General features: G+C 53.9%; 1 protein-coding gene across 1 annotated transcript; it reads left to right on the top strand.

Moving 5' to 3' along the window:
• Window positions 1–10,700: 10,700 nt before the first annotated feature.
• Window positions 10,701–19,177, top strand: LOC100901919 (nephrin; the record flags this gene model as incomplete). Its single annotated transcript, XM_029111324.1, has 14 exons — window positions 10,701–11,040; window positions 11,388–11,498; window positions 11,603–11,809; window positions 12,308–12,443; window positions 12,817–12,980; window positions 13,473–13,604; window positions 14,857–15,015; window positions 15,148–15,444; window positions 15,651–15,824; window positions 16,407–16,544; window positions 17,018–17,152; window positions 17,603–17,785; window positions 17,983–18,083; window positions 18,413–19,177. Coding segments are annotated over 14 exons (2,616 nt in total), but the record flags the coding sequence as incomplete, so codon positions are not given.
• Between the last annotated feature and the right edge of the window lie 3,804 nt (window positions 19,178–22,981).

The raw sequence follows: 22,981 nt of genomic DNA, 5'->3' as shown, positions 1-22,981 counted from the left end.
AATAATTCGAGAGAGGAACAACGGAAGGCGGAAAAGAAGAAGATTTGCCTCGCCCACATGACTTGAAGCATGATCCTAAAGAAGAATCGGCCTAACGGAGACACAGACGAAGCTCGACCGTCAAAATCGTGATCGTGCGTCTTGCCTCTCCTGCAATCCCTACCGTGCGCTCACCGGTTTCTCTGCCCTTCCCCGCCGGGATCAAGACGGTGGTGAACTGAAATGAGAAATGAGCCGTTACGTTCTCGATGCCGCAGCTGTCTTCGTTGGCTTTTCAGCTTAGCTAGCGGTCCCGCGATTTATTTCAGCGCTTTATTCCGGTGTCGAAGTGAATTCCGATGACGTGGAGTTTAATATCGTTTTCGCAAAATCGTGAGCTCGTCCCCCGCGGAACACTTGAAAACGGAATCAGTAGTAACTCTCTAAGACGGGCGGAATTTAATTTTTGCCACGTCTTGGCTCCGCGCGACGTGATTGGTAGTCCGCGCGTTCAGGGCTTCCGACTCGATCGAATTCGATTCGGTCCCTCCTGCGCGAGCGAGCGTCATCGCGTTCCCCGTGGCTGGGCACGTGTTTTCCGCGCGGGTAACAATGTCGAGGAGTGAATGGAAATGTCTCGAGAGCCGGGGCGATTTTGAGAGATGCCGGTCGCCAGCAACATATTAATCTCCCTCGTCTCGGTCGTCCTCACCGGAACGTGCCCGGAAAATTCTATTTGGAAAATGAAGGGAGCTCCGGACGAGCCGCCTCAACAGCGGCCCGGCTGAGGACAAGCAACTCATGTGCGTATCCCAATGATAATGATCATGGGAACGAGTCGCCCCTTCAGCTCATCAGCACCGGTTGACCGCCTTCGACGACGACGACGTTGTTCCGAGCAGACAAGAGGGTTACGTCTTGAGGAGACGTACGCTTTTTCAGTTTATCATCACTTAGACAGAGCGGCACTAGAGCCCTCCAAGCTTCGAGTAAATCCCATTCCGTCTCATTCTCCGCGGTGGGAGAGCGAGGATAGTTTTGATCGGGCTACGGTGGAAGTCGCTGTCCCGGTCCCCTCGCCTCCCGGCTCGTTACTGTTCTTCAGGAGAGAGGTTTCCTCCGCCCCGTCGAACGACGACGTTGTATCTTCGTGGAGCCGTCAGTCCACAGTCCCGGTCCGAATTAGCTGCATTGCTTCCGAGTTGGTCGTCGGGATCTGTATTCTTCTCCTATGCGTATAAATATCAGACGAGGAGGTCCATTAGTCTTCCCATTCATTTTTTCTCCGTAGGCTCGCCGTGCCGAAAAACTTGTGTACACGGATGACTCGTTAATTTGAGTGGCACGAAAAATAGCCGGGAGACGAACGGTCCGTCTACGAGCAGCTCATTTGACGTGTGATTAAATGCATGACCCAAACTAATTGTCGGATAGTACATATTGTTGTATGTACTGAGCTCTATGAAGCAGGCTCGCAATTCTCGATGAGTAGCTCGAGGAGCTCACACGCCGTCATGTCGCTGTTTAGGATGAAATATGCTCATGTCTACTCGCGGCGGCGGGGCAGAGCAGACTTGCGCCCCTGCGGCTACCCTGTGACACGAAGGCGCGAAGAGCAGCAGAAGCGGCTTATCTGCTCCTGTCACGTCGACGACAGCCATGAAGCAATGCCATTACCGTCATCCGGGATACTTTACCTCAATTTAACATTTTTAAGCTTCAACTTCATTAGGTATGTGTTTGGTGGCGAAAAGCGTCGCGTACGAGCGAAACAACGAGCCCACGAGCTCGTGAACGTTGAGATTAACTGGTCGACGGTCCTCGGACGACCAATGCACCGATCGTCACCGGCTCGACGGACGGAGAGACTTCGACGAACAGAGCGACGACCGTCACTCAGAAAATGAGAAATTACTTTGACGTGGACCCCGTTCCGAACGTGGCCATGCACCGAGTGAGGGACCTGGGCAGTGTTCGAAGGGCGAGTCATTCTGTCGCAAGCGCGAGCCGTCTCTGGCTGGGCACAACCGAAGACGGGCTGCTTCAGCAGACGGCTGTCCTTTTTAGCTAATGAGTGAAAGTTATTCGTGTTTGGTGCTTCAGCCGACCACAGCTGATTCAAACCTAAAAATGAACGAGCTCCCAGCCGACTCGCCAGCTGTTCGACCAGCTAGCCGGTCGGTCGTCCTCTGGTTTACGGCTCTGACTGCTCGTCATTTCCCTACGGTCCCTCGACGGACGAACGGACGCACTCCCCCCGCCCACTCTCGGTGGATATGAGGAGTGTCCGAGCGCGTCTGTCCGTGTATCTGTCCTACAGCCAGTCGGTCGGTCTGTGAGCTGCAAGTCTGTGAACAATCTTCTCACTCATTACTTTACGTGTCACGGCTGCCTAGGAGGAACGGCAGTCGACTACGCACATTCTCTACTGATAATAAACGAGATAAAATGAGAGATAGAGTAAGCACAAAAAGAACGGGAGAGGACAGACGCGAAGACAATCTTCTCTTTGCTCGGTCTGTTTAATCACGCCCGTCCGCCCTGGAAACGAGTGGACACGCAGACTACGTGACGACGTACGTACGAGTTCCGACGCGACGTGAGGATTTGCGCTACGGGTCGGCTGAGCAAGCGGAAAAAATGCTCGTTCACCCTTTAAGCTTTTCCTTTCTAATCGCCGCAAGCGCCGCCATACTCATCTCCGTTTCCATGATCGTCATTCATTACACTAAGCACCAAGTTTGTCATTTTTCCTCGCTTCGCTCACAGCGGTTCGCTTCGCATCGTTAAGGATTCAGGAGAGAGAGGATGTGGCAGCTACCGGTTGTGGAATCACATTCACCGATTACCACCCAGCCGGCCGGTCGGTCCCTCCGCTGAGCCTGATCGGTGGTCGTTTGACTTCCGTCGGCAGTCGTGCCCAGTTCCCGCACTCACCGCCTCCTGGGTCCCTCACACGGCCACCTCCTTCCCGACAGTCTTTCGACTTTTTGCCATGAAGGGGCGGGGAGGATCGAGAGCCCGCGCTTGCCCTGGGCCAGCCAGTGATCAGACTTCCATACGGTCGGTATCCGATTGGAAATACACGTTTTGCACTGTGGGTTCAGACGTATTCGGATTTTTTGGATTGGTTGACATCAGCCGTGTGGCACATGGCGTGCCTCGTTGTCTCGCGCATCGCGACGCAACTCCGGTTCGGCTCGGACCCTGCGAATCTCCGATACGCTCGAGTCCCGGACAGGATACCTGGGCGTCTAGAGTTGTGGCTCCTACCGGTGACATTCGTTCGACGCTTCCGTCGAGAGCTGCTCATTCGGATGCTGCTGCCGTTGATCCCGCAACGACGGAAATATCCACTCGAGCGTTGGTCTGATCGATGCGAGAGTCGCCCCGATGCGAGCATGGGAATTTATTGGGAGACAGTATAACTTATCTGTTGTCAACGACCGGACCATCATGCTCGTACATGCATTCGCGCCAGATTAGAGAAGTGGATACTCAGAAGACGAGAGTCGTCATTAGCTGCAGGAGCCTTCAGTCAGAATCCACGCTGTCCCGTCGCTCGCGAGGGAGAGAGGAAAAATATGTATATTTGTGCGGTAGTATACTCACTCGAGGGGAAACGCACTTGAGTACTTGTTTCCGGTGCGCTCAGTTTCTCGGATCAAAAGTGTTTGACCAAATTCGTTTTTTTCCGGAATGAGTGTGTGCACGGGAGTGCGTGCATGCGGGCTTGTTCTGTGAGTGGGGAGAATTCGGTTCGGTGAGCAGGAGCTGGTTTCCGTCTTTCCAGTTTCTTTGCCCGAGTCACCGTTCCACGATGCAGGACAACCAGAAGATTGTACAAAGAGGGAATAAGCGAGCAGTCGGGCGAGCCGCGATACGCTACATTTGTCATCGAGAAAAACAACGGGCTTTGCTAAAAACAGATCTTTGTGGCCCGGAGCCCGTGTTTTCTGGACGCCGCGCCAGCGTTGATGGTGACGCGCTCGGACGCTACCTCGGAAGTGCCCGAGCTCCTCTCGGAAGGGATGAGCTGCCGTGGACTGACTCTCCACAAGTTTGGTCATTTGGAGCCGAGGGGCGGTCACTTTGGCAAATGTTGCCCGGAGACGGCTCTTCTCAACGGTGCGTTCAAGGACGTCGCCCGACCGAAACCCAGGCTCTCAAAACTCGCTTGAACAAAACTGTAAATGACTGTTGAGACACAGAGAATCGAGTGACTCGAGAATCGTTAGTGAGCGCAAGGATTCCACAAGCTCGCTCTTGTCGACTTCTTGTGAATAGGTCGACCGAATCTGTTGGACGCCAAGCCGACGTGAGGTCCCCGTTCGGATAGTTCTGTATCCTCTGATCTTGGGGGATGCTAGGGCTGGAGACCTTTTTCTTGCTCTCAATTACTTGACTGCTTGTCCCGGTCAAGCCGTCACCGGTCTTGTCCAACCATGCCTATTCGACTGGTGGTCCTGTTGTGGGCGTGCCCTGATGCCGATTCGATGGACCCTGAACGTTCCCGGCTAGACCACCGAACATCGTGGTACAGCAGCAGTCCGCGGTAGCAGCAGCACTGGAGATGGCGGCCGAAAGGGGAGGGCTAAATCATGGTGATTCATATCGAAGTATCAAACTCGCTCCCTTGCCTCGTTTGCTGGCCGTGACCAATGCTTTTCCGACGGCTGCGATCGTATCTAGATGACTCCGAGCTAATTGGGATGACTCCGCAAGCATGAATCATTCCCGAGAATTGATGATAGCATTAGTGCGTCCGCTCCACCGCTCCACCAGGTAGAGCCGGCTCTCGTCAATCCGAACGAGATAAGCAACGCCCTGTCCGGGCGAAAGTTCATACAGACGTAGATCAATCGCTGCTGAAGTTCCAGGCGACTTTATGCGAGCTCCCCCTTTTTACGAATCCATTTAGAGCATTGAAAAGAGACTGAGTTGTCAGGAGCGTGACACGTCGGCGACGCTAGAATCTGTCTGGAATCTTGAACCGCGTATTTGCTTTCCGGCATCTATTCGCACGGAGTTCTTGACATGAGCTCTTTCCAGTCGGAGACGCTGAATGCCTTCTGCAGATACACGGCGATACACAGAAACAATTTACGGAAAGAAGATATTGAAATTCAAAAGCGACTCTGCGAGCCAAGTAGAAAATGTATGCAAATATTCTTATTGCATCTCGTTTAGGGCAGCTCGCCCGCGTTTGAACGACCCCTTCCGGTTGGGGTCGGGATGCAGGATTTCAGGAGGTCTAGAGTCTCAGCATTTCACGCTTTTAGCGAATTTCTAGCTTCAGGCGGTACGCGAGCGTCGTGTTGATGGGATCGGACTCCATCTTCGCTTCCATCCCATCCCCAACCCGATCCTCGTCTCGATTGGCGTAACTTTCCCGGGGATTGTTTTCCTGAAGAGCGTGTCCCTCCCCCTATGCTGGGCATCTGCCCGCCACTCGGCTCCCGTTCCGGAATCCCCAATTTAATTTCTTTTTCCAATCACAGTACAATCACTCTTGGCGTTTCCTTCCCATTCACAAATAAGAATGAATTGCTCGTGACGGGGGAGGGGGTTAGCGCCTCTCTCTCTCGAGCGATAATCAAGCCGCGACCCGAGAAGTGCAGCTCCGGAGAGTATCGAAGTTCGAGAACGAATGTCGTCCGACTGATTCCGTGCGGAGGACTTGAATAGCAGCTACTTTGTGAACAGCTCACTCAGTGCAGTCGAGCGCATCGCTCAGAATGCTCATTTATCCCTTGGCGGAAGCCCCTATTAAACAAATGCAAACAGACTTATTGAGCCGCGGAGCGGGAGCACAACTCCCATCTCTGTTCTCCAAAGGGACGAAGCTGCGTCCCGGATCGTCGGAAACGGCGCGTAGCCCGACGGAGATATTTCACCGCCCGCTTGTGAATTCGCAACGAGGGGCGCTCCGCGCGACCGATCCGCGGCCAAATCGAAGATTGCGGACGGGAATGAACAAATAGAGCAGATCCGTCTTCAACGCTCCCGTGAATACGTGGGCTCGGTCGGAATCGAGGAACAAAGAACGTCGCTGTCGACGTCCGCCTTGCTGGGGAACGACGACACGACGTCATGGTGGTGAGACTCGAGCACCTCGCGAGCGATATTCGAGATGAAACATCATCTTGAAGTGACGTGCTCAGCCGAATGATGAAGAGTTCTATTAGCGCTCGAGCTCGGCGAGCCGTGACAGAAAAACGGATTGGCGCGGCCACGCAGACGGCGTAAGGTTTACTTGCTCTCGATGTTGTCGTCTTCGGCCATCAAGCTAAACGTCCGACGTCTCGCAGTCAATGACGCCATGAATTGTCTAATCGAACGTTCATCTATTCTTCCTCCATGGTAGGACGACAGTCGTCGCCGGAGAGCCACGGTCATGACCTAACGATTTCCGTCGCTGAAGCTCAGACTGATCATCGCCAATCTATGGTGGATGAAGCCTCAATAGAAGCGCCCGGGGCCAGTAGACGACGATACCGCCCGCAAGCATACCCGAGCCCCACGTAACAGGTCCTCATTATATAGCGAGACCGAACGCGTTGAGGGCGACCCTCCTCAAAGGAAGGAAGAGGGATACACGTTAATGGCGGCAATACAAGAAACACATAGATAGCCGTCCGCCCCGATCAAACAACGGGCCGATAGAGAAGCGTTTAGGGCGCGAAGCAAAGGAGATAGCTCCGAGGCATTTCGGAGCCATCAGCTGACAGCCGAAGCCCCCGGCGGACTCGGGGAGATTTCCCAAGTAGAAAAATATGGCCAGAAGTATTGGTATGAGGCCCGAGCAATATGTCGACCATGGGAAACTTCGGGAATTCGCGAGAATGACGATCCCGTACCTTGATCGCGTATCCTGGGTAATGGAAGCGGCCACTTTGAGGTTGACAATCAGCGACAATCACTCCAGAGCGGGGCATGACGACTCCCCGGGGAAATTCACCACGGCTTCAATGAAGTATCTCCCTACCCGTGGATAGGTGGATCGAACGCGCAAAATAGCTCAATCCCGGTCGGGGGCGAGAGCGTGCCGTGGCGCCGAATTCGCCGTCGGCAGTGAATTTTCTAATGGAACCGGTTGCCAAACGATCGCGAGTCTCGGCCCATCGGCGTCACAGCGAACATCCGCGGTCATATGTCACAGTAAGTAGGTTTTGCAGTCGCCGCTGCATGCGAGTGACGACGACGGCGCGACATCGGCTGGCTGCGTCAACATCGACAAGTTAGTGCGTCAAGAGCAGCAGTGCGTACACATGTTTCACAACGCTGCCGGAAACTTCTGTCGTCGCGACCATATCGGACCCATTAACACAGCCATTGAAGGCTGTACGGGTGCACAGCCGAACCGTCTACCGTCTGTCTCGGTCGTTGGAACTCCGACCTCTCCCACCGTTGTACGCTCTTGACTACTGCCGACTCATTCTCCGGCTGCTATCAAGCGATAAAACTCAGTGGGACGGAGTTTTACTGAAGGGCAGGAGCTCTCAGGAATCGGGTCTGCGTCACCGGCTTCCTCTGGACATCAGCGCCAGGAGACTGGCCATGCTCGGAATGGAGCTCACGCTCACGTAGGTATCCGACGCGGACAATGAAGTTCATTGGATGAACTCTAGACGGAGATGGGTCGCGAGGCCAACGAACCTCCTTGATGGAATTCACTACGCCGCCGGCCGCACCGCGGAAGTCTCCGCGCCTGAAGAGCTCAGGACGAGAGGATCGCTGCCACATTCAGCCGTCTCCCGCCAAATGTGAATCTCCCGGTAGCGAATTAAGTGGGCTAATCTTGGATTTTGCGCGTTTGCCTACACAGACCCATATTCGGTGACTAAGCCGGCAACCTCTTCCGACGAGGGCCGGCGTCACGCGGCCGTAACGATATCGAAAGCAATCCGTGCGAAGCGTCCCGCTGGATCGTTGTATCTCTCGCAGATCATCATCAGAAACAGCCGTTCCGGGCTCATGTCGGTGCGACGACGACGGCACAAAAGTTTAGCGTGGGGCGACCGTCCGTTTTTCTTCCATCAGCTGAGTTTTTTGTGGTGGACTGCGCATCGGGGCGGCGGCAGCCGGGCAAAATGTCCGAGTTTCATCCGGGTCGAGTGGAAACGAGAATCAATAGATACGACCGACGTGTAAACTGAGATCGTTCGGGAGCGGAGAGGCTTCAAAGTTTGAACTCTGGGCTGCCGATGTTTCTGATTGGAGGGAGAGATTGAGCGAACTCCGATAATGGCAATGATAATAATCATCATCATCGTCTCTGGCATACCGTTTTGAATGATTGCATTTTTTTGGTCGAAAGCGGGGCGAGCAAAACCGCTCTCGGCAACGAACAAGTGTCCGACCCCGAAGCGAATTCAGCGGGAAATCTACGTACGAACGTACTACATCGACGCTCGTATAAGCTCAATGCGCGCGAGAATCGCTAAACGATTTTAAACAAAGCGCTCGTTAGGAAAAAATTATGTGGAACGATCCTACGGTACGTAAGCTATCTCTCTCGGCAGAGCTGACAACTAATGTCGTTATTAGATCCGGACGTTGAATCCGGGGAAACAGGAACCCTCCGAAACTAACTATCGTATAAAGGTAGTCCAAGTCCCAAGCGGCAGAGAGAGGAACTCCGGACCGGGCGCTAACACGTCTGACGTGTGCACTCGTAGATCAACGTTTTCAGAGGTTTTCCACGCTCGTCGACGGGTAGAAAGCCAAACCGGCATTCTTAGACGCTCGAGTGAACGGCCTGGCGGTGGAGATGGATGAAGTATTGTCACAAAGGAACGTTAACATTCAGAAAGGAAAAGCCCTGGTTCATTGTTGCTGTTTCCGCTGTCGGAGAGATTCCAGTAGACGGTGACAGGCGACACTCGGGGAAAAACTTCGCGCAGCTCCAGAAGCCTCGGAATCGGGATCTATTGATCAAATCCAGGCGTTGCCGGAATTCAACTGTCTCTGGAGTCTCGCCAGTCCCACTGCAATGCGTATATCGGAATTCACGAGCGTCGAATCGGACGGGAAGAGATTAACGGGCTGAGCAGACGAAGGAGGTTCCCAGACGGATCCCACCTCGTTTGGGGATATTCCTGCCACTTCCCATCGGCGGCGGGTCATTGCGACAGAAACTTTGAGAAAATTCCTGATCGCGGTGAGCTCGGAGACGATCGGCCCGACTCAATGAATATCTGTCCGGTGTGATCGCTCTCTGGCGCCTCTCTTTCCCACGCTCGCCTCTCTTTCTCTCTCTCGCTCGCTCAGAACGATTTTATCCCATAGGGGGCGACAATATGACAAGCTGTGTCAAGCTCATCCAAGGTCCGTCTCGTCGCGCTATTGCGGAACGGCTCCGAGCCTCTTGCGAGGTCGAAGTTTGCTCTCACGGAAGAAAAGACTGTCTATTGTTGGAGACAAAGAACAAAAAGCTGTTTGCGGAGCCTCCCGAATCTCGAACTTTCCCCGCGTCATCGCGCTGCACGGCTAGCCAGGACAGAGAGGGATCGAACACGCGAACACATCTAGCCGTCCCGGAACGCAATTGGATTCGCAATATCGAGCCACGCGGGCCCGTTCTTGCGGAATGATTTCGAAGGAATGGGATGGATTGTCGCCTATGACCTCCGACCGACTGAGCGTCGTTGATCGGGCCGATAGCCATCGAATTACCAATCATTACCCGATAGACCCGGTCACCGGAAGCTTCGAGGAAGACTTCGACGGAGTTGCGCGAGCCGCGGATCCGCTCACTTGTATCTCCCATATCGAGGCGATTGACTCTCAGAGAACAGTACACGACGTTCCCTCGCTTTTCACTCGCTCTGTCAGATCGCTCAGAGGCTTCCTCGCAACTTGAAATGATTACTCGGTACCTTCCCTCGTAAAACGAGCACACGCGCAACTCAGACAGCTCCGTGATCTAGCTATCGGCGGAATGGTCGACTTGAAGAGAAGTGCTGAATCGCCGCATTGAGGGCAGCGGTGGCGGCGAACGAAAATGTCGAAAGTCGAAACCCTCCCGGTCGACAAGATTGCAACCCTCGAGAACAAGATCTACTTCGTTCCCTCCGATGCCAGTCGTTGTCAGTTTTTCTTTTCGTCGCGTCTATCTCTCTCTCCCCGCCCGCGTTCCCTCATTCCCCGTCCCGAGCGGGGAAGCTGGGAGGAAGACGCCGGCCGCACCGAGTCTCAAACCGTCGACATCTTATTCCTTTTGTGGATTTCGTCTCCCTCGTCGACTATCCACCTCGGTTCCCAGTCGAGATCGGCGATCAGACAGGCTGGCCTGATGGTTGGCCAGACCTGCGGTTACTGCGGCCCGGCTCGAAGGAGGCCCTACGTCAACATTTTTTCCCGTTCGTCTGCGTCTCCTCTGCGGTGTCGCAAAGTCTAACTCCTATATCTCCTCCGTTGACGTTGTCCTTTGTTCTCCCGTGATACTTCTGGATTCACCGAGAAAAGAGTACAGACGTTTTCTATCTGATGAGACCCACTCACTCGGTCCGTCGGTCGGTCGGTCAAGTCGAAGAGCTCGTCGACAGAGTCGAGAAGGTCCTTCCGGCCGCCAGCCGGGCGGGCGGGACGGTGGCTCGAAGGTCCATAGTCCAATCGAAGGGTCTTAGCCCTCTTCCTCAAAAATCAAGTCAAGCGTACGTCATCGGACATCCTTCGGTATACGGCAATTTTACTAATGTCCTTATTCCTCTGTCTTTTCAGCTTCGATAATCTACACAGCCGTGGTTCGTGGTAAGGTAGCGCTGCCGTGCAACATTGAGCCGCCCGCTAAGGATGACGAAGTCGTTCTTGTGCTGTGGTACAAAGACGAAACGCCAGCGCCCATATTCACCCTCGACGCCCGGAAAGGAAATCTCGACCGTGCCAAACAGGCGGCGCTATCGGAGTTGGGTAGTCGGGCCTATTTCAATATGGCAAATCGGCCCGCGTTTCTCCAACTCGACCCCGTGCAGGAGTCCGACGCCGGGGAATACCGATGCCGGGTCGATTTCAAGAAAGCTCGATCCATCAACACGGTCATCAATCTGCGAGTGATCGGTGAGTTGAGATAAGACAATAATTGTTTCCCCGGAACCTGTCGGCGCGGCGGCGGGGCCCACCGGCGACTGTGACAGCAGGCGCCTCGGGGCGCTCACCGAAGTTCTTAGCGCGCGATCTTATCGCTTCCCGCTCGGGCGGGTTGAGCGGGCGGAGGTCGATGAATCTCACTCCAATTTTGGCAGTTTGAACACGTAGTATTCCCGTCGTTCATATTCCCTCACACACAATGTGTGTACAGACAGACTGTCTTCCGATTTCCGCAGTGATGCTACGTGACGTAGAGAGCGTCGGTGAAACTGAGCGTACACGTATCTTGACGTGAATTCCTTTCGCCCATCTTGCAGTGCCCCCGGGAGAGCCCATGATAGTGGACAGCGACGGTAAAAGGCTTCGCGGTCTCGTGGGACCGTACAATGAAGGCGAGCCGCTGAAGTTGACATGTCAAGCAGAACACGGTACGTTTTAAGGCTCTGCAAATAGCTCGACGGTCCCTAATACGACGTCATATTTTATCTGAGTGAAGACCGATGTGCGAAAGATTGTTGTTCTATTCAAACAGGCAAACCGCGACCGGCTGTCACCTGGTGGAAGGATTACCGTTTGATTGACGACTCGTACGTGTTCGATCAGGACGGCGCGGTTGTCAAAAACCAATTGGACCTGAAGGCACTCACGAGGAACGACCTCCTCGCCGTTCTCGTTTGCCAGGCGTCAAACAATAACATCACCGTACCTACTCCCAGTCAAATTACTCTTGACCTTAATTGTGAGTGATGAGCTTTTTGGCGCGGCTTTTTTACGGCTCACCGCCGAGTTTTTGCAGTCAAGCAGCTCCCATGGAGACTTCCGATCCGATGTTTTTAGGAACCTCCTGAGTGGCGTGTGGCTTCCTCAACGGAGTATAAGTAGAGTGCAGACGCAGACTGCGCTGCATCGTTCTCGAGCACATCTCGATTATTATCTGAGTGAGAAAGAGCCGCGGAGAAATAGCAGAGGATTTGAGGTCTCCAGCTCGAAATTCTATCTTACGACATTCCGCCATACCGGGGAAGCTCTTTACTCTCCGCTATGGAACTTCTCCAAATTGGGAAGCGTCGAATTCTATTCTCAACATCCTCGTAGCGGACCCTCGCTCCAAAGAATACTCACAAATGAGCCGCTATCAAAAGATTCCAGGGTTTTTCTAGGCCTATGAAAGGCTTGATTGTCCGATCGAGGGCAGCGGAGCTAGGCTAGAACGATTCTAATGACCACGATTCTCTAGTGAAACCCTTGGACGTCACAATTCAACCGGTGGAGAGGCCATTGTCGGCTAACAAAGAAGTCGAATTGGTCTGTACGTCAACGGGATCCCGACCGCCAGCGACACTCTCATGGTGGAGAGGCAATCAACAAATCAAGTGTGTATACCGACAACTTGTCTATTTCGAAACCTTTTCTGTAGATACCGTTTCCGTAATTCCTCCGTCTGTCACCGTGACGTGTCCTTACCGGGTGTCAGAAGGGAAGCCGCCAGCGAGAAGATGTCTATGATTCACGCCTAAGTACGCATGTTCCGAGTGTCGCCATTCAAGATGGCAAGATATATCAATGGCTGTGAGCCGGAAATTCTCTCTTCCGTTGGACATTTCGCATCGCTGCTTGCTGTGGGGCCAACGTTTATGACGGAATACATCGGTGATAAGCCGATGTCCAGACGTATTCTGCGACTCGGGACATGGAGCGGATTCCCTCGCTGGTCGGGAACTAATCCGACCCTGCGCTATTTTTCAGGACTACTCGCGAAGAGGACTCCAAAGGAGGCCTCTCGACTAGCACCAGTATTCTCACGTTCACACCCGGAATCGATGACAACAATCGGATTTTGGCGTGCCGAGCAGAAAACAAGGCCATTCCCGGCAGTGCTCTCGAACAAGCCTGGAAACTCGATGTTCACTGTACGTCGTCGTAGTCGTAGAGTTTTCTCATCGCGAGCTTACGCACGAATTCGCAGGTCTCGGAGGAAAACGGTCTCCTAGTCTAATAGTCCAGGAGCCTTCCGACAGCTGCGTTCGATGGCGCATTCGCCTTGTCTCGTTGAAACAAGCGTTCGGAGCTCGAGTTGAGCTCGGCTCTCGGCTAGTTGAGAGCTACGAAGTCGAGAAGTCGTTTCCACCTGAACTCTGCCCTGAAAACTTGGAGGAGTCTCAACTCAAAACCCTTGTTTCGCCGACATTAGGAAGGAAGCCACGTTCATTCTGGAGCTTATTTCCTTACCCTGTCGCCGCTCAAAGACGGTTCGGCACCTTTGTTGTTGTTGTTGTTGTTGTTGTTGTCGTCGTCGTCGTTGGTGTTGCTGCTGTTGGAAGACGTCTCACATGCTCGCGTACTTGACGAAATACATCGCATCCGAACGGGAGCCCGATCAAAGCGTTTCCTTTGTTTTCCAGATGCGCCGCAGTCTAGTCTCCAGCTCGGGGGGAGCTTGAAGCTGGACGAAATACAAGAAGGGAAAGATGTCTACCTCGATTGCAAGGTTCAATCGAATCCGTATACGAACGACGTTGGATGGTTGTTCAATGGTACGTGCTACGTAAGCTTTCCTTTAGTGCTTCCAGGAGCTCGCTCTGCCGGGATCGGTCCGGTCAGTCGTTGCTCCGAATTCCCACCCTCTCTCTTCCCTCTCACTCGTTTGCTTGCGTGCTTAGATCGATGCCTGTTCGGCTATTTGGTTGACAGCATCAAAAGAGACCAACCAAGCATCCGTGCTTTCCTTCTGCCGGCCGGGCGACTGGGTGAATGGCCGCACGGAGGCTACACACCTATACATCTGCAGAATCGCCACCGCATTCATTCACCCACCTACGCATGCACGCGGGTTCGCAAACACTTACTACGCTCGAAAGTGGACCGTGTCGATCCCGGTGCCTCCTTGCGAAACGAAGTCTTCGGTTGGATGGACGCCGAATTCACTCCGCATCGCGGCAGCTGCAGGAGAGGGAAAAAAGGCACCGAAGGAAGAGCATGGACAGCCATATCGGCAGCTTCCAGTCCCGCGCAGAAAAACTCGGTCGTCGATTCGTTTCACGGAAAGTCGCTAAGCGGCACGAGACGACCGAAAAAATCCGCCTCACTCCTACTGCACGTCTGTATGTCTGACCGCGTTCCTGCGTGCGTGCGTGCGTTCTTGCGAGCTTGCTCGACTGTCCGTATGTCCCATGCTCTGCTCGGGAGCGTGCGATTGTGGGCTCGGCTGCGCTTGCGTTCCCGCGCGCCGGTGGAGCCGTGTCGCGAACAACTTGCGAGATCGGGAATAGGGCGATGAGAACGTCTTCGAGCGCAATATATGTTTGTTCGTCGAGAGCATCTTGTCCCTGGCTGTCTGTTTCCGTGCCAGTTGACAATACGGTCTCGCGTTTTTTCATTTAATCTCTCCGGGGAAATACACGACGCTCAGTTTCCCGTTGCCTCGTATTGTTTGCTTCATGTTTCCGGCGACAGCGATGACTACCGCCCGCCATGAAGAGCCGGCTGAGTGTGTGTGTGCATGTCTCGGGAAGAACATGTCCCTAAGAATGTCTGCCAGCGCGAAAGGGAATTCTTCATCTCCGAACACCATACGATTCGAGCTTTATGCATGTTACTCCCATGTGCAGTGATAGCGACGGCAATATTCAGAGATCAGTCTTTTTCCCTCCGGCGAATCGGTCCCATTCCGCGGTCCGCCATTGCGGTGGGAATGTGTCCCGGTCGTAAAGCAATCGCGGCGGACGAGCGTGAACGAGATTGGGCATCGCTGCGCTAACAAGTTGCCGACATGGAATCTTTTCGCAGGCGAGGAACTTTCCTCCAATCAGACGTCGGGAGTGATCGTATCCAGTCAGTCGTTGGTACTTCAACGCGTGACTCGAGCTCATAGAGGGAAGTATGCCTGCCACGCGACCAACAAAGAAGGCAAAGGCATTTCGTCCGAATTCAACCTTAGGATTAAGTGTGAGTGTCCTGGCTTCAATTCAGGCTCAGATAATCGCCGGCTACGGGTCGGTCCGAGGGTCAGAGCCCTCGGGGATCCTGTCCCGGACCGTGAACATCGGTTCTTACTCGAATTTTTTCACGTATTTCCAGTCGCTCCGGTTTGCAAGGATCCGCAACGTTTTGTGTACGGAGTGTCGAAGCACGAAAGCGTCGCGATCCATTGTCAGGTAGATTCGGATCCGGAGCAGGTGTCTTTCAGATGGGCATTTAACACTAGCGACGGGAAGCTCAAGGAGATCACCGAAGGTTTCACGACATCTTCGGGAGGAAAGAGCACGCTCGTTTATCGACCCCTCTCCGACGAAGATTACGGCCAACTCCTCTGCTGGGCCACGAATTCTGTTGGCATACAGAGGCATCCGTGCCCGTACACCATCATCACCGCAGGTAAAATTCGTTTCATCGTCCCGCACAGGCGGATCCTCTTTGGCTCACCGCTCGCCGTGGCCCTCCCCGGCCAGCCGGACGGGAAGAATAATTTGGAGTTGGAAAAGGTTTTGGGAACTTTCGCGAAGCGGGGCTTCGCCCGCGAGAGGTGTTTCCGTGGAAACGGTTTTGCATTTGCTATTAAAACTAAATAGCATCACTTTTAGGACCGCCAGACGCTGTCCAGAATTGCACGCAAGTGAACGCGACCGAGGACGGAATGGCGATTGAATGCGCGGAAGGTCTCTGGGACGGAGGTCTTTCAAATCCTGTGTTTGTGGCCGAAGTTTATGAGGCGGAGGGATCCGGTAGAGGTCCGGTTGCGAACGTTACGACACACGGTAAGTCATTCATTCATTCGTCCGTCCACCCACTCGCTCCCCTCAATCAGCCACCTCGGTGACTGCCGCCCTCGAATCAGCCAGCCAGTTTTGATTTAGTCTCTGGCTGCTTTATGGGATCGTCCGCTCATTCGTTCGGGCTAACGGGCCGGCGGACGGACGGACGTTTGCTCGGTCGTCCGTCCGTCCGCTCTTTCACTCACTCACTCACTCAGACCGAATGACAACGATCAATTCGCTAAGCCCAGACTTGGTGGCATATACGCGAACGGCACATCATTATTATTCGGCGGTGCATGGGAAGCGGTTAATAATACGCATCCCTGCTGTCTGTTGCTTCGCTCCTCTTTCAACGATCAGCCCAGAGTTGTCGATGGCTCAACAAGCTGTGTCCCGCTCCGCCCGGGCGTTCACGCCGGGCATCCGTTACGGCAGCGGTGCACCGAACGCGTTCGACGTGTTACTGCTACGCATACACACAGTCGATATTTGTTCTCCTGACTCGCTGGACGAGGCGGATCCCTGATTAGAGATCTCACGCAGCGGAGCCGTGTAATGGATAATTTCGGTTTTTCGCTCCAGGTCTCCCACTGTTCGTCATCAAAGGAATCCCAGGAGGACAAAGTTTTCGGGTCGTCATCACAGCCAGCAATGCGAAGGGTCGAAGCCCTCAGTTCATTGTCATGGCTCAAACGCCGAGACCCGCCGAAAAATACACAGGTAGGTGATATGACGAGACGCGAGCCGCGAAGCGCCCTCCGTCAGCGATCCTGCTCCGGCTTCCCCCTTTGTTCCCTGATCCTCTTCCCGACATTCCGGTCCCGGTGCTCCGCGTTCGCTCCTGGCGAACGAAGTTGCAGCGGCTCAGAGGTGACTTCTGATCAAAGGTGGTCATGTATTCCTCGACCGTGTTTATCGTTAGCGCTGAAGCTGTCGGGGTGTCGGTTGACTGGTCGACCTTTTCCTGTTTGCATAGGGGTCTGCTTTCTCTCTCTTTCCTGTTCCCTCGCACTATTGCGGATTGGTCGCTCGGCTCCATCGCTCATTTTCCCCTTTGCTCGCCTGCTTCGAGTGCTGACGGTCGTCCTTGGGTCGGTCGGTCGGTCGTGGCTCCGGGTAGCTGGGCTGTAGCTCGCTCTGATGAGAATTTAATGGTTTACCGAATGCCACCGGATATTTTCTTTCTCTTGCAGCTGACGGCGCCGCCATGCTGGCGTTCAGGCCCCTGGTCGGAATCATAGTCGGAGTAGCGATCGCGCTCATCATCACCACGGTTGGCCTCATCGTTGCTCTCCGCTGCCGGCGAACAGGACTCAACAAGCACAAACGTGAGCAGACACCGAGCCATTTGAAAGTCACGACCCGGGTCTTTCTGAAAACAATCGCCATGTCCGAGACAGAGATCAAGCAGCAGCTGCTCGCCGGACAGAAGTACTCACGAGTGCTGCATGTGCTGCTGCTGCTGCTGCCACAGCAGCGGGGACAGGCTCTGAAAATAAAGCCTTCGGCGCGAGCCTGAAGAAGTGTAATCCTGATGGAGTAGCGGCGGCAGCGGCGGCGGCGGCAGCAGCAGCAGCAGCAGAAATGCGCGTGCCGCGGCACGTCCTAGACAGCGGGCGTCTTTTGTTTGGTGGGAACTCTTCTGCTGGCAGCTACTAGCTAGTAGGAAGTCGTCTCTGTGTGTGTGTGTGTGACCGTACGCCCGACTCTTGCTCGAAGGTCCGTCGTTGTATGGAGTTCTCTCGGGTGCCCTCCTCTAACAACTGAACGTATTGCAGCTGCGACGCAAACCAGCGAGAAGGACAATGTTATGAGCTCGGGAACTTGTCCCGACGAGAAGCCTCTGGCCGTGCTTCTGAAGAAGGATCCCATGATTAGTGAAACACTCGATCTTGAGTGTAAAGGCCCCGATATCATCCCGATCCGCGGGAGTTCGAACAAGGGCCTTCAAGGTAACTGCTGTACGTCGCGCTTCCGCTTTTAGTTCGAACGTATAAATTCACTAGACGCTCCGCCGTCGTATTCGACTCCTCGATCAGTCGTCCGACCACCGACCGAGCGACCGGGTAATCTCCTCCCGCACGGTCGGTGGTGGGCAGCAGCGAGGAGCTGTTCCAGCAGTCGAACGACGGAGGCAAACCTTCTCACGTTCTTGCAGATTACGTGAATCTCGAAAGGGGCGCTCTCCCGGTTGAGCGTTACTCGACAATCCTCCCTGGTCGTTCGAGTGTCGATGCCGCATTACACAGTAGTCAACTGGTAAGCGCTCTTTCTTGGAGTTGACATGGAGACAAAGGCCACTGTTTGCTAATGACTTGCGGCTTTGCTCCTTTTGTTTGTTGTTCGTACGGAAGGCTCCTCGTCGTGACGTTCACTCAAGCGCAGGCGGAACAGGCAGAGTGTCTTTATCGAGTGCCTTTATCCAAGATCGATAGGTGTCATGAAGTATCTCGCGAGCGGCACGTTATCACCCCTTAGACGGAATCGAGGACGGTGTCCCGTCACGGGCCCGTCTAAGGTGTCGCGCTTTCTGCGCGGAGTCGCGGCAGCGACTATGTATCAAGCGCTCTGTTCATTATCCGTTCCAGACGCAGGACATGATATGCGGGCCCTCGAATCCCGGTCTCAACGCAGACTATTCCGAGTTGGTTTTCGCGAGGAGTATCGTGGCCCTACCACCTCCGGGCCAACCGGATCCTCTGCCCGTGGTGACCAGTGCACAGACGGCTCCCATCGGGGGAACTTTGGGTAGACGCGGAAAACTACCGCCGACGGAATTCGCCCGGATCGACTTCCATCGGACCCTGCGACCGGTGCCAGGTCAGCACCTGCTCGCCGCCGAGGACCACTCTGCATATCCCATCGTTGGCGACATCGATCCCAGCATGGCAATAGAGTCGAACAACGGCATTGAATCAACTGTATAGCGAGCTTTGTCTGTTGACCTCATCATGAATGTGAGACGATGGAGCGCTTCGAGGGAAGCGGAAGCAATCCTCATGGATTCCTTCGCAGCAACTCAAACACCCCGAGGGTAGGCGATAAGCGGGCTGCGCCTCAGGACTTTTAAGGACAAATCAAAGCGGCGACCTCAGCTCCAGACGGAGCCTCCTGGTCTCCTGTCTCCTTCTTGACCCATTCCTCAGAAACTCTCTGCCAACACCGCTCGACAAGAGGAAAATCAGACCCGGGTTCGCCCGCGGGATTCTCCACCTCTGTTCAGTTTCGATGCCGAGTGGCTCGAATGATTCGTAGGGGCAATGCGAGCGATCGGTGTGATACTCGCAGGAAGGTTTTGTGTTGTCGGACCGCGACACAGATTATTTGTTCGAAAGCGTGGGTCTGAAGTGCGAGCCCGGCTGTGTAAATTCTGTGAATATACCTTTTTTCTCTCAAAGTTTCTTAGGTCCACGAAAAATAGCGATCTCCACCTCCTTCATGAGAATTATGAGAACGAGAACAAATGAGAAGGGGATTGAGTGAAGCGCAAGCATCCAACGAGGCAAAGCAATCTTGCTCAGCTGTACGTATTTGTACAATAACAGTGTGTGTACATGTTGGAAGGATTTTCATAATATACGAGCTGTGTATATCGAAAGTGTGATCCACTTGAACCGGAGAATGTTACGGAATAAATTATTTGAGGTTTCACCATACACGAGCCTTCTTTCTGACGGTGCAGGAGTGGAAACCGCGTGTTTTGAGAGCGATGAATCGAGCGCTTCCTGTCGCTGTGGTCGGTCGCGAACCAGCCGGCAGCCCGATTTCATTTAGGAAATTATGAGCGACACGTCTGCGAAGGACGAGCAGAAGAGGATTTTGAAATTGTGAGGACCCTTTTGGTGGAATAAAAATGTCGGGGAACTTCCAGGAACAACTCATTGCTGACCGTACACTAGATGGTCTCCGGGAGCTGGAGGAGAGCAGGACAGGCCTCCGAGAGCGATACCGTTCGGGCTATGGACGAGGAGAATCGTGGGCGTGTTAGTTAGATTTCCAGGCCAAGCGTCGGCGGACGGAGGGGTCGAATCGGAGCCACTTATTGGCCCGCGATTAATCTAATTTAGATCCGTGGAACATCACGTCTGACACTATATGGCGACGTCTGATTTTCTCGAACAGCAGACCCCTCCCCCCCCCTCAGCGTTCCTGTGCCTATCGCCCCGGCTCTGATCTCTCCCGACCTGCTTCTGGTCGTCTGAGCGGCTCCGAAAGCGGACGTGGGCTTTTTAAGGATTCATTGAACCCATAGGCAGAGGGGACTCATCAAGGGAGTGAAAACCTGTAATAAAACACTACCGCTCCGAGTAACGAGGGGCACGGGATCGCTCGGGATCTATGTATGTACCTATTATACACGGTCGTTCCGGGACAAATAAGGAGTGACCTTCAATCTTTGACTTCGAAACCGGCTTCTCGGCCTCCGTTAGATATTCAATGCGCAGATCTGTCTCAGGACCTCTTGTTCCTTCCCTCCGTTCGGGCATAAACACATTGTATGGAGTAGCTCGCTCAGATCATTGCAGCACTGATTTTTGAGCCCGCTAGCTTCTCGTCAGGCTCGTTCGCAGTAAGGAGGCTGGTGAAGGTCGTCGAGCCGAGTCCTTTGTCGCGTGATGAGGAGCCGGTAAGTTTCGGGAGGGGGAAGAGCGTTCTCTTCGTCTCCGTTCCCTTGCTTCCTTCTCCGTCTCTTGTTTGCCCCATCAAGATCAGGGTCAGGGCTGACGTATTCAAATTCGGAGAGAAGCTAACAATGCTAGTCGAGGCCAGACAGCTTCCTTTTGGATACCGCCCACAAATGGGCAAACGAATGGACTTCTCGAGAGAGCCCTCAGCAAAGTGAGCGAGCAGATTGCGTTTGCTCTGGGCAGTGAGGTCACTAACCGGATCCTCGTGACTAAATCAGACGCCGGACTTTCCAGACTCGATTCAACTTTTGGTCTCGTCCGAGCAGCTGGGTCGCGGGAACTCGAGGGACCTCGGTACGGAGAAGAGAGAACTGTTCAGCGGTATTCTCTTTCGGGAGAATTCGATGCGTTGTGTTGCTCTCTTGACTGCAATCACCAATTGACATTTTCTTCCTTTAGCAACGTCTATCTCCCTCTCCGTTCGCTTATGCGTCTTCCCCTCCACCCCTTGAATCAAAGATGAATCTGGGGAACATCGCTGTTCCGCTATCTACTCATTCGTGGAAACGGCAGATAACAAGCGACAGCCCCAGCAGCTGCAGCAGCTCCGGAAGGAGCAAAACGACTCGAAGCTGGCAACCGAGGAAACTACGCGTCGCATTCCGACCCCGGGAGGGAGGATTCCCGGAGAGGAGGAGAGCCGTGCGATCATAATGAAAACTTCCTCGATTGTCCGGAGCCGCCGCTGGCGATCTTTCAACGCGAATCATCCGGGATTATCGCCTTCCGAGAGCAAATTCGGAGTAATGAGCTCAGCCCGTCAGGACCGTGCAGATCCACCTCACCGGATCCGCCGTGAGATCCACCTTTGTCGGACAGCTCATATTACAGGGTTCATCACCTCCTAGGAGAATTGGAAAAATCAGAACGATGTAGTCAGGGAACGATTGCGAAGCAAGGTCTGCCCGCGACGGAGTTTTCGCTGACGCCGTCTTCCGTAGGCACATCGCAGCTAATCGCTTGCGGGGACCCGCCCGGAAAATCTGACGGAAAAATCGATACTGTCGAGAACTACTCGATATACTGAGTGCCCTACGTCGATGGACCGAGTTCTGAGAGCGAAGGAGAGCACATCTCACAAACCATTATTTGTCGAAGCTTCATGTCGGAGAAACCGTTCTCAAGCTTATTTTCAGCTTTTCCCGGCCCATCATTCTCCGCTCGGCTGCCCAGGCTAACTTTGACCCCGCTCTCCGATGGCCCCTTTCCGTCTCGGCTGGAACGAACGACGTCTGACACGTCCCGCTTGACGTGCCGCTACCTGAGCTCCGGCTGGAGCTCTTTGCCAAGTCTTTCGTAAGCTCGGGAGTTTTATGCATAGAGTCAAGAACTAACGCATGGAGCGATTCATTTCTCTTTATGCGAGCGCAACGTACGCAAGGAAGTCATGTTTTCCTCGAGGACATTGGAGATGGGGTCGCGGCTCACTCAGAGAAGTGTCGGTCACGACTTCACGAGGGCTGCTTTCGGAAATTCGTCAACCTCGATACCCATTCCCTAGAGTCCCTAGAGCCTAGAGTTATTGTCATAACTCATGAGTCACCGTAAATCCGATACGAGGCCCGAACCTTCATCGAGACCTTCGGCAGATCTCTCGGCGAGCTTAGCACGCTTGCTGCTCGCTCATCCTTCCTCGTTTACCACAAAGGCTGCAATATTGGGCTAGATCAGAGGCGAGAACGTCGGCTAGACACAACATATCAGCCGTGGAACGAATATATATCATGCTCTCGATAGACGATCCTTCGACAAACTGAAGCCTGCTCACGATTCTGGTCCAGTCGCTCGTCAGATGACCGGACAGAGGATCCACGCTGACAGCCGAGTTCATTCTCGACAAACGACGAGCCTATGGCGTTCCGCCCATTCACGCGTCTCGAGTCTTGACACGGACTGAGATCGCGAAAGCCCCGGGGAGATGGAGTTCGCACTCAAATGAGGCATCCGGTCACGCGGAGATCATTCAATCTTTCCTCTTAGGACAGGATAACGATATTTCCGAACTTTCTAGACGTCGTCAGATTCCTCGGTGTACTCCATCAAGAAGAGGCGTCCTCTCACTTGCCACATCTCGCTTGACGCGTTTGTGGAAGAGAATATCTACGACAATATTGACGCATGGTAATGAGTCTACAGCGTCCCTTCTTCTCTATTGCTTCGAAGGGAAGAGTCCAACCAGAGCTCGTCTTGGGCTCAGGACGTCCGTAATCGGATCCTCGTGCGTGGATCAGTCGATCGCTCGGCCTGATTGAACGACAGGTGACCGACCGAGGTGATGAATGCAAGCGATTCAAATAACGGACGAAGCTCGGTTCGCCGTCGAACCGAGATCGCGAGAAAGCCATTCGCACAGGTCGCGCGTTCGTCATCGATTTGCAACTTAAAAACACAACAAACCCGAGCTGATAGCTCGAATTCCACAGATTAATCGAGTCGATCCCTCCATCAGAGCTGGATGCGCGACGGAAC

Source organism: Galendromus occidentalis, unplaced genomic scaffold, assembly GCF_000255335.2.
Source record: "Galendromus occidentalis unplaced genomic scaffold, Mocc_1.1 scf7180000077431, whole genome shotgun sequence".
NCBI classification, from domain to species: Eukaryota; Metazoa; Arthropoda; class Arachnida; order Mesostigmata; family Phytoseiidae; genus Galendromus; species Galendromus occidentalis.
This window is presented reverse-complemented; position numbering and strand designations above follow the sequence as displayed.